This window comes from Anser anser, assembly GCF_964211835.1.
Source record: "Anser anser genome assembly, chromosome: W".
Taxonomy (NCBI): domain Eukaryota; kingdom Metazoa; phylum Chordata; class Aves; order Anseriformes; family Anatidae; genus Anser; species Anser anser.
Window position 1 is genome coordinate 8,049,660 of NC_139731.1, and position 12,192 is coordinate 8,061,851.

Sequence of the window (12,192 nt, forward strand, 5' to 3'; positions counted from 1 at the left end):
GCGGAGCTACTGAACTGTGGATTGGGACTCCACAGTCGCTTTGCACAAAAGTATGTCTCAATCACACATTACACAAGTCTTACCCAACCCCCAAGGCAATTCTTAATATTTCTTACCTTAGTCTATGCACAGTTACCAGGTCAATTCTCAAAACTGTAGTTCCTACCTTCCTTTCTTCTCTAATTCTTTACCAATCCAGCCTTCTTAACCAGTCTCGGTTCCTTCATCAGCTCTCTGCAGAACCACCGTCACCAAGGCACAGGACCGCTGAAATCAGTGGGGCATGCCTTCCGGCTGCAGGGATAACGGGGCTCCCCAGAAGGCGACTGGAACCCGGACGAGTCCCCAGTTTGTGAGAAACAATCTGTAGCCAATAACACAGGCTCAGGCAAGGATCTCAGTGAAGTATCACACAGAATCACAGAATGTTAGGGATTGGAAGGGACCCTGAAAGATCATCTAGTCCAATCCTCCTGCTGGAGCAGGAACACCTAAATCACATCACACAGGAACGCGTCTAGGCAGGTTTTGAATGTCTCCAGAGAAGGAGACTCCACAACCCCCCTGGGAAGCCTGTTCCAGTATTCTGTCACCCTCACCGTAAAAAAGTTTTGTCTCATATTTAAGCGGAACCTCCTATGTTCCAGCTTGCACCCATTGCCCCTTGTCCTATCATTAGATGTCACCGAGAAGAGCCTGGCTCCGTCCTCCTGACACTCACCCTTTACATATTTATAAACATTAATAAGGTCACCCCTCAGTCTCCTCTTCTCCAAGCTAAAGAGACTCAGCTCCCTCAGCCTTTCCTCATAAGGGAGATGCTCCACTCCCTTAATCATCCTTGTGGCTCTGAGATGGATGCTCTCAAGCAGTTCCCTGTCCTTCTTGAACTGAGGGGCCCAGAACTGGATGCAGTATTCTAGATGTGGTTTCACTAGGGCAGAGTAGAGGGGTAGGAGAACCTCTCTTTAAACCTACTAACCTCACCCCCTCCTGATACACCCCAGGATGCCATTGGCCTTCTTGGCCACAAGGGCACAGTGCTGGCTCATGGTCATCCGGCTGTCCACCAGGACCTCCAGGTCCCTCTCCCCTTCACTGCTCTCCAGCAGGGCAGTCCCCAACTTATACTGGTGTCTGCGGTTCTTCTTACCCAGATGCAGGACTCTCTACACCTGCCCTCATTATATTTCATTAAGTTTCTCCCCGCCCAATTCTCCAACCTGTCGAGGTCCCGCTGGATGGCAGCACAGCCTTCCGGCGTGTCATCCACTCCTCCCAGTTTAGTGTCATCAGCGAACTTGCTGATGGTGCACTCCATTCCCTCATCCAAGTCACTGATGAACATATTGAACAACACTGGTCCCAGTACCGACCCTTGAGGGACTCCACTAGATACAAGACTCCAACTCGACTCCGTCCCATTGACCACAACCCTCTGGCTTCTTCCCTTCAGCCAGTTTACAGTCCACCTCACTACCCAATCGTCCAGACTGCACTTCCTCAGTTTAGCTGCAAGGATGCTGTGGGAGACGGTGTCAAAGGCTTTAAAGTAGCATTTTTATTCACAATTTCAATGGTGGGCATCCTGCAAGCAGAAGCACAGAGCAGAAGTGTATCATAACCTTATATCCCCTATTACCAATACTTGATTCCTCCCATTTCCTCATTGGAGGAGTACTACAGGTTCACAACCTATTCGATGCTTATTACTATACCATATATATACAATTTTATTTGACCAACCTTTAATTTCTCCTTTTCATTTTTTTTCCTTCTTCTCTCGTGACTAGAGGGCCCTTGATTTTTTTTTTTTTTACTGATTTGGCATTGCTTGTCTTGTTTTTCTTAGCTATCCTCCTTATTTTGGGACAGTGGGACCTTCCTCTTATGTGCTTAACATACTCCCCACTGTTATGCCACTGTTATGCCTGCACAATCACTTTTGAACATGCAAGGTTACTGGAGTTTTCCACTGCAAAGAACACAACGTAATTCTCACAATTTGAGCTGGTGGATCAGAAAAAGGTTCCATCGTCTGTGAGAACTGCCTGAGCTGGCAACTGGTTGACAAAAACAATTGCTACAAAAAAAGTGTAGCTCCAAAGTTACAAAATATTTGTACGTATAGCAGCAAACACAAGTCTAAGAACAAAGCTGTTAGAAACAGCAACAACAAAAATCCAACTGCATATTACATTTTCATATGATAGTCCCTGTTGAGGAGATGCTTCAATCCTTAAAAATAAACAGCCAAAACATCTATTATAAATGTAATATAAAAAATCATTTGACATAATAATCAATTACAGAATCTCTGTAACAGTACCATATTCCCCACCATTAGCTAAGTAAAAGTTCTACTGCAGATTCACAAACAAAAGCAGAGGCTGCAAGATCCTCTTCTAGTGACTGTTTTGCACAAGAATGACATCTGATTTCATCCTCATAAGTCTGCAGATTAAGCTTTCTTTGGCTCAAGAAAACTGTTTTCCAAAAAAACAACCAATCCTTTCTTATATTGTCTGAATAATTCAGCAGCTCTCAAACTGTTGATCAGCTCCCTTTCCCTTCCTTGCCCTACTTTCAGAAATAGTTTTTGGCTTTTCATGAGTATCACATATAAATCCTGAAGTCTACCTGTAACCTCAGTCTGAATTTAATGCTCACATTTTATAACAAAACACACCTCTGCCTCATTAAAAAGGGACTTTTCAGAGTCCAGTGCTTGCCTGTTTCAAAGTCCTGCCAAGGACTTTCACTGAGACAGTTTCACAAAGTTGAACATATTTAATAAGGTGACAGATATAACAGATTTGGAATTGCTGTTGATAAACACACTTACTGCAATAGCGCTAATATATGATAATAGTGCTAGCAGAATGCTATCCCAGGTATTTCTCACCAAATGATGAAGGCACGGAGCTTACCAAGACACCCCTGTTTTGGTGGAGAAAGGGCACAGCCCCTTTTAGTTTTCCAATTTTTTTTTCCTCCCCCCCCAGCTCTTTTTTTTTCCTCACTAAATTCATCTTCTTCTCTTTCTACTTCTCTTTTTTTTTTCTTTCTTCTTCCCCTATTTTTAGCACTGACTCCTAACAGTCTTTTATATCCTAACCTTATCTGCTCCCTCCCTGGGGTGACGTTTTGCATGATTCGGATGAAGAGTTGAGTACTATAGTCGTATATGTTTAGCATCTACTTCTTTAAGCTCGTTATCATATTCAGGGGTGCGAACTTAATATTCATTTTACACATAACGAAGCAAAAGGTTTCACTTGGGCACCGTGGTCCTCAAGATTCTGTTCTGCCTCCAAAACAGGGCCGTCCCACCAACACAAGACTCTCATACCAATCTTAAGGGCTTCCATCCACAAAGTTTGTATAAGAGAGAGACAAGAACAGGCTGCTCAACTCCCCTTTGCCCAAAGCTGATGCTTATCAGTCACACTAACAAGTCTATTCTCCACAACCTCACATGTGTTTCTGTTCATTCCGTCTTTTCCATTTCTCACTGCCTGAACCCCATTGCTTTATCTCATTAGTTTCATTCTGCATAAATTCAACTATTGACTCTATATGCCAAGACATACTGCAGACTGCAAGCATCAAGTGCTGCTGTATGCTGCCCCGTTGCAAGCTATAGAACAATATAGGTCTCCGAGGATCAACAGTATATACATATTTAGAGGGAAGAACACCTATGGTGCTAGGTAGTTTGGAGAGGTCTGTGTGTCTATACAGACGTTTGGGGTAGAAAGACCGTAGCAAAGAGACCACTACAGAAAGCAGCCACAACTTCTGATTCTCAGAAACTCCCCCCCCAGTATCAGTTGCAGCATGGAGACATGGGGGCCTCCACTGGACTGACTCATGAGGTAGGATCAATTTGGGCTTCAGACATTTGGGAATGAAATTATAGGTAGGGAATTGGGGTTTGCAAAGGGAAAAACTTTCCAGTGGAGTTATTACTTGAAGAAAGCCTTTCACCCTGTCCTTAGCACAGAATTTCATCACATACTACTTGAATCTCAGGAAACACAACACATCATTAAAAAAGAATGCAAGTTACATTAATCACATTGTTAAAAATTTTAATTGAGATCCATGTTTGTTTTGCTACAATTTCTCAAAGGGTAAGATGAAACACAAGAATCATTTTGAATGAGACTAAACAGAAGCACAGATTTGAGGAAATATTTCTACCTTAGGAGAAGACTGAATAGAAAAGCTTGATTTTAACTAAGATCTACAGGATTACTAAGTGCATTAGGAAACTTCCTTGCAAGAATTCCTCCCTTCAGTTAAGGCTTTGAAAAGAAAGTTTTTCATAAGAATGTAATGACTCTAATCTCAAGGTAATAATTGAGAATTAGAAGTCCTTAGCATGGCTGAACACAGAGCCAGACCAATATTTTCTAAACAAACTTCACACTAACGAACTATTTATCTTATTAAAATAAGATTGACTCTTAACGCTGGGATCTGACACTGTAATTGCCAGTCACTCAATTGTTCCTAGTTTATTGGATGAAGCAAATAATGAACATTTCATGGTTGGTATTGACTTACTGTCTAATATCGATTAAAATATTTACTCCTACTTTTAATCCACAGTTTAGCACTCATGCCTATGGCTTTTACTTCTATTTTTAGCATGTCATCTTTGTGTCAAGTGTCAGAACTTAATTTCAAAAAAACAGGAACCTGATACCATAGAGATGAGTCTTCTCAATTTGTTTAAACATATTCATTTTAAAAAATGAAGATTTATAAAAGAGTATGCTGATAGCTTTCTTCCAGCTCATTTTTAGCACAGATTCTACTGAGCTTTTCCTATTTTAATGTGTTCCTTTTAGAATGTCCCATTGCCTCCATATGGAATGTTTCCTCCCTCAACCTGCCCCATTCTAAATTTAATGCAAAAAAAAAAAACCAGTAGTTGACAATTAATTTTAAGCAAATATATAAAGCATTATAACATTACTTACATTGCCTTTTACTGAACTAGGTTCTTGAACACACTAGGACCTTTGTGGAAATTTAACCAGTCAGTGTTGAAAAGGCACAAGATTTTTGTGCTCCGAGACCTCCAGCAAAAATGGTTTTCTCCCACCCTGAAAGTTCAGAAGTTCCAGCTTGATATAAAGCTGCTCAGATTAAAGAAATGCAGGGACTGCTGTTAGATACAACACTGCAGTTGGATGGCAAACAGTCTGCCCAGAAAACTCACAGGTACCCCATTGGTCATTTATATTAGAACCCACCAGATTTTACTAATTCTTCTGCCACAGACACTCTGCAAATCTATAACAAGAGTTTGCTTCTATGGCAAGAAGAAAAGAGGTTACTCTTACATATACCCAAGAATGGTATAACAGTGATTTGTGAGGATTATCAAAATCCTCACAAAGCTGTCCATCTCTATGGTAGTTTGCTCTGTGTTATTACATGAATGAATTATTTTTCACATATGAGAGAAATTTAGTTGTACACAAAGAAAACTAACTTTGGTCCACTTGTCCGGATTTCTAAGGAAATAATATTGGAAAGATGACCACTGATGGTTCAAAAGCCAATGTAAAAGTTAACAAATATAATTTGGCATTTCATTTGTAAACCTGCACAGTGTGGTTAATTGTCCTAGTCATCTACCTTTTCATTCAGTGTCCACTAATTGTCTTCAGCTTGTTCATGATCTTCCTTATCTACATCATCTATGTGACTAGGTTTCTTTTTTTCTGCTTCTCCTTGATCAACACTTTCATATTCTGCTTGTTCAAGGTTTGTTCCATCTATAAGTTCTGCCCGTACTTCTTCCATCTGTATTTGATTTACATGCTCAACATGCAACTGCTCCGCATGAACTTGTTCAGTCTGAATGTGCTCAACTTCCAAGTAACTAATTTGCACCTGTTCTTGCAGTTCATCCATCTGCATACCTTTCACTTGATTGTCCTGTATGAGATCCTGGTGCATCTGTTCCACAGTTACCTGCGCAGGATCCACTTGTACCTGAATTACTGGTAGGACGTGGACTTGCTCCACCTGCTCTATTATAGTCATTGATGTTACTGGTTCAATATCCACAGCTTCCACTGGAAGAACCTCTTCTGTCACTAGTCGTTCTGAAATATCATGCATGTCTTTGAGATGTCTTCTCAGCTCACTGCCTTGCATAAACCACAAATCACATAAGGTACAGTGGTTGGGTTTGTCACCAGTGTGTATCACCAAGTGATCTTTAAATTGATCCCAGCTGTTAAACACGCTGTTACAAACCTAAAACAAAAGATACAGTATGTTAAACAGTGCCAATAGAAATATGAGAAACCATAGTGTCTATTTAAGACCATAGCTTCACATAGTGTAGCTTCTTGCTACTTAAATTAAAAACAAAAACAAACAAGCAAACAAAACCACCAACAACAAAACAAACATGTTAGAGGTAAAAGTTCAGAAGTCAGTGCAGTGTCCTGCACTTGGGTTGGGGCAATCCTAAACACGAATACAGGCTAGGTGATGAGTGGATAGAGAGCAGCCCTGTGGGAACTAGGGGGTGTTGATGGATGAAAAACTCAACATGAGCTGGCAATGTGTGCTTGCAGCCCAGAAAGTCAACCATATCCTGCGTTGCATCAAAACCTCTAGCGAGAACACACCTTAAATACTGTGTTCAGTTTTGGGCCCCTCACTACAAGGACACTGAGGTGCTACAGTGCGTCCAAAGAAGGGCAACGAAACTGGTGAAGGGTCTAGAGAACAAGTTTTATGAAGAGCAGCCAAGGAAGCCGGGGTTATTTAGTCTAGAGAAAAAGATGCTCACGGAGACCTCTCTACAACTACCTCAAAGGAGGTTATAGCAGGTTGGGGGTTGGTCTCCTAAGCAAGAAGCGACAGGACAAGAGCAAATGGCCTTAAGTTGTGCCAGAGGAGGTTTAGGTTGGATATTAGGAAAAATTAGGAAAAAACCCTTTCTTCACCGAAAGGGTTGTGAGGCATTGAAACAGTCTGTACAGGGAAGTTGAGTCACCATCCCTGGAGGTATTTAAAAGACATGTAGATGTGGTGCTTAGGGACATGGTTTAGTGGTAGACTTGGCAGTGCTACGTTAATGGTTGGACTTGATGATCTTGGAAGTTTTTTTCCAACCTAAGTGATTCTATGAAAAGATGCGTGACCAGCAGGTTGAGAGAGGTTATTCTCCACCTCTAAGGTGCTAAGTCACTGTCCATCATATCTGAGAAGTCATGGCAGTCCAGTGAAGCTCCCACTGACTGGAAGAGGGGAAACATAACCCACATTTTTAAAAAGGGAAAAAAGGAAGACCCAGGGAACTACAGGCCAGTCAGTCTCACCTCTGTGCCTAGCAAGATTATGGAGCAGATACTCCTGGGAACTATGCTAAAGCATGGAAAATAAGGTGACGATCAGTGACGGCTAACATAACTTGAGTAAGGGCAGATCACACCTGACAAATCTGGTGGCTTTCTACAATGGGGTTACAGCATTGGTGTATAGGGGAAGAGCAACTGACATCACCTACCTGGACCTATGCAAAGCATTTGACACTGTCCCACTTGATATCCTTGTCTCTAAATTGGAGAGACATGGATTTGATGTGAATAGGCCACTCAGTGGACAAGGAATTGGCTGAACGGTCGCGCTCCAAGAGTTGTGATCAACTGCTCGACATCCAAGTGGAGATCAGTAAAGAGCAGTGTTCCTTAGGGGTCGATATTGGGGCCAGTGCTCTTTAACATCTTTGATGCTGACACGGACAGTGGGATTGAATGCACCCTCAGCAAGTTGGTTGCTGACACCAAGCTCTGTGGTGTCATGTGCAGTAGACATGCTGGAAGGAAGGGATGCCATGCAGAGGGACCTAGACAGGCTTGAGAGGAGGGCCTGTGCAAACCTCACGAAGTTCAAAAAGGCCAAGTACAAGGTCCTGCATCTGGGTTGGGGCAATCCCAAGCACAAATACAGGCTGGGTGGAAAATGGACTGAGAGCAGCTCCGAGGAGAAGGACTTGGGGGTGTTAATTAACGAGAAGCTCAACATGAATCAGCAATGTGAGCTTGCAGCCCAGAAAGTGAACTGCATCCTGGGCTGCATCAAAAGAACCATGACCAGCAGGTTGAGGGAGGTGATTCTCCACCTCTACTCTGCTCTCATGAGACCCGACCCCACCTGGAGTACTACATTCGACGCTGGGGCCCCACAACATAAGGTTGATCAGAGGTCTGGAACACTTCTCCTGTGAAGACAGGCTGAGGGAGTTGGGGTTGTTCAGCCTGGAGAAGAGAAGGCTCCAGGGAGACCTTAGAGCAACCTTCCAGTACCTAAAGGGAGCCTACAAGAAAGCTGGGGAGGGTCTCTTTAAAAGGCAGTGTAGCAATAGGACAAGGGTTAATGATTTTAAACTAAAAGAGGGTAGATTTAGATCAGACATTAGGAGGAAATTCTTTACTATGAGGTTGGTGAGGCACTGGAACTGGTTGCCCAGAGAAGTTGTGGATGAACTCTTCCAGGGATGAGGCAAGACCAGGTCGGATGGGGGCTTTGAGCAACCTGGTCTAGTGGGAGGTGTCCCTGCCCATGGAATTAGATGATCTTTAAGGTCCCTTCCAACCTAAACCATTCTATGATTCAGATGAAAAGAGCGTCTGTTATTACTATTTAAGAAACCGTGCCATTTCATAGAATCATTAAGGTTGGAAGAGACCTTTAAGATCATCTGGTCCAACCATCACCCTACTACAAATGTTGCCCACTAAACTATGTCCCTAAGCACCAGGTCCAACCTTTCCTTGAATACCCCCAGGGACAGTGATGCCAACACCTCCCTGGGCAAACCGTTCCAGTGCCTGACCACTCTTTCTGAGAAGAAATGTCTCAGAATTTTCAACCTAAACCTCACCTGGCGCAACTTGAGGCCATTCCCTCTAGTTCTATCACTAGTTACCTGTGAGAAGAGACTAACCCCCAGCTCCCCACAACTTACTTTCAGGTAGTTGTAGAGAGCAATAAGGTCTCCCCTGAGCCTCCTCTTCTCCAGACTAAACAACCCCCATTCCCTCAGCCACTCCTCATAGGACATGTGTTCCAAGCCCTTCACCAGCTTTGTAGCCCTTCTATTTATACATAAACAGGATACTTACTGAATTTATGAGTCAGTACAGATTTTGAAATTTTTCTTATTTCAACCTTATGTGAAATTCACATACAGAAGCATGCCCCAATGAAGATCTGGTACTAGAATTTTGAGCAGAAAACTATATTTGTGCAATAATATTGCATGATGAAAGTGTGATACAAATTGTCCTGTTACTGAAGTTCTAGATGCAGTACTACTAGCCCCCTTTTCCTCATTATCTTTATTTTGTTCACAGCAATGTGAGGTTTAACCAGCTAGAGTAAACTCTCCCATTTTGCTATTAAAAAAAAAAAAATCTCAGTAGATAAAAATATCTTAAAAACTCCATCCCTTTAAGTCTTCTCCACCTAGAAGTACTGCCTAGACTGCAGAGGCACTATTTTCACAAAGCACTTGAGCACACTTTCATTTCTTCCCTTCAGCTGACACTGACTGAGGTGAGTAGCCTGAAAATAATACACAGAAACACTGCAGAAACGAATAAGGTGCCAGAGAGAAGAATGGGGTAGAGTCGCACTTGGAGTAAAGAAACAGGCTCAGGAGTCTTTTTCCATAGAACTGTTCTCAGTTGCAGAAAGAAGCAAAGAACATGTTTCAACACTCCTTCACTGTCAGCAAGCATTTTTGAAACAGTGTTCTATCTCCTCTTAATTTTTGACAACAGCACAGAAGGATGATGGAGTAACTGACAGGAATTAACTCAAGGAACAGGTCATGTAATGGGTCTGAATATCCCCATTTTACTGTTGAAGTCTGTTAAAAACAGGTTTATGATGCTAGTGCCAGGCTTTCTTCCGCCCAGACTAATGCTTTAGAAAGATGTTGTACAAGTGTTTAAAATATTAACCTTATAAATAAAGACACAAAATTACTTAGTCATATATAAAGGTAATAACTATTAGTAATGCCCAAGCACATAATTACCGCTCTTGCCACATGTAGCCTAATTCAGTCCTCAAGACATACACTGAAAAGCAACAGAAGTGCTCATCAAGGAAGTACAATTTTTTCTCCTCGTTCTGCAGTGAGCCAAGATTTTATTTATTGAATACTATTCAAATTTAGTTCTAAAGATAAAAAAAAAAATCAAGGAAAAAATATCCAGGAATTACTGCTGTTGCTGTGGGCTGAAGTAACACTAATTCACATTCACAACATCTGTAAGAGAACATGGTATCAATTTAGAAAGAGAAAGCTATGACACAATGCAATTAAACCAAAGGGTTGCAAAGACAAAACAGTATATTGAGTCTGATGCTACTAGATACAACTTTGTGTTAACAGCAGTTCTCATGCTCAAAACAAACATCTTTAAAACATAGCTATGCCCACAGAAATTAACTTCAGACTAGCATAAAAACTAAATGATGCAACAGCATCAGTGAAACTTCCAATTAAAGTGCGATTAGCAACACACAGAATTCATTCATTCATCTCCTGCAGTATTCGCTGCTTTCTGTAAGTAAAAAAATGTTCTGTTTTGGAACAAATAAAACCCATGTCCAGCAGTTTTCTTCACTACACAAGCCAAATTAACTTCAAACCACAGCCTATCTGTCAACTGAATAGGATGAGAGTCTTGGGGGGTGGGGAGAGAAGTGTATTTGAGACTGTTGCAGAACTGAAGCAGCAAAATGGCAAATAAAAAAAAATGCTACAGCCAACCTTAGTTCTCATATTATCTAGCTTTTAAAAGCTGATTCTTAAAAGTTAAGTAACTTTCTTCTGAACAGCTTTTTGAACCTGTTACATATAGTGACCAAGTACCTTATATGTCTATCTACAGCATTTATATTTGCTTAAAAGATATGAATTGTCATCATAAGATAGAAAGACTTTATAGATCAAGTCAATATATTGGATATCAAACAGAAGAATAAAAAAATAGGAAAATAAAATAGTACTTTGTAATTTGGACTTTAGTGAAGCATGCTCACAAGAGGGAAAGGCCTAGGTCAGTGCATCATGAAAAGGAAGCAGAAAGATTAACGAAGTATTATGAAGATCCATATCAGTAATTCCATGTTTTAAATGGAACTACTTGGACAAAATAATTTATCTGCATGTTGTGGTTGAATGTGATCCTTATATTTGTTTTACTAAAAGTAGTTCTTGGAGATATGAGCCCACTCTTGTTGTCTTTCCTGCTTAGTATTCATTCCCTCAACACAGGAAGGAGGTGTCTAACCTCAGACTGCAACTTCCATTACCCACCTGACATTCATATAGCTTCTTTCTTCCCTTTTTAGCTCCAACTCCAGACTGACAGGCTGTCAAGTGACACTTGAGTGTGCTATTCCTAGCAAAACGTTCACGGCAATTTGGACATTCAAATGGTTTTTCACCTATTAAGACAAACACAGGGATTTAAGTGTATAAAAAAGTGGTTTTCTGTCAGCTCTTCCTTTGTCCTCTCTTCATTTTGCATAGATTGATAGATATGCTGTAAAAACTTGGCCAACTGGATTATTCTACAGAAGAGAAAGACATTGCATGCAAACTTCATTTATGTAAATAGATTATGTAAATTTAAATTATGTAAATTTAGAAAATGACAATCTAATATAATTGTTAGTGCTGTTTAAAGTACATTTATTTTTCTATGGAAGTTAGATTGCTATCCTGTCAAAATATCTTAATGAAATAGCAGCTATATAGCCTTTTCACCTGATAATATTTATAGTTAAAGACTCAACATTAGAAATTATACAAAGTCACACATTAAAGGAAGTATTAAAAAAATACAAAGTTTTCAAGAACAAAAACAGCTTATGCTCAAGAGCTGAAACTGAGCTCCAGACAAAGAAGCTGGCACAGAATGACCTGACCATGAAGTAAAAATGCATCAGCATTTAAAAAAAATGTGAAGAGAAAGCACGGAGGGACATAGATGGGCACAAGCAAGATAATTCTTTCTATTTAGTCACTTTCTTTCAAACCTGGTACCAAAAAGAAGAACATTTTCCACTGGGAAGCCGGCTAAGGACAACAGCAGGGAAGGCTGAAAATAGGTCCTGTTTTCTTTTTTCATC

At 40.9% G+C, this 12,192-nt stretch overlaps 1 protein-coding gene across 4 annotated transcripts in view; it reads right to left on the minus strand.

Annotated features, from left to right (window-relative positions):
- Nucleotides 1-4,077: 4,077 nt before the first annotated feature.
- The window catches only part of LOC310888736 (zinc finger protein 131-like), a 33,164-nt gene continuing 25,049 nt past the window's right edge, over nucleotides 4,078-12,192 (minus strand). For all 4 annotated transcript variants that reach the window (XM_083815724.1, XM_083815721.1, XM_083815723.1 and 1 more), the window contains 2 exons: nucleotides 11,375-11,505; nucleotides 4,078-6,282 (listed from right to left, as the gene is read on the minus strand). In XM_083815724.1, the coding sequence (XP_083671850.1) occupies nucleotides 5,674-6,282; nucleotides 11,375-11,505 (740 nt within the window). In that variant the 3' untranslated portion in view covers nucleotides 4,078-5,673. The remainder of the gene's footprint in view (nucleotides 6,283-11,374; nucleotides 11,506-12,192) is intronic.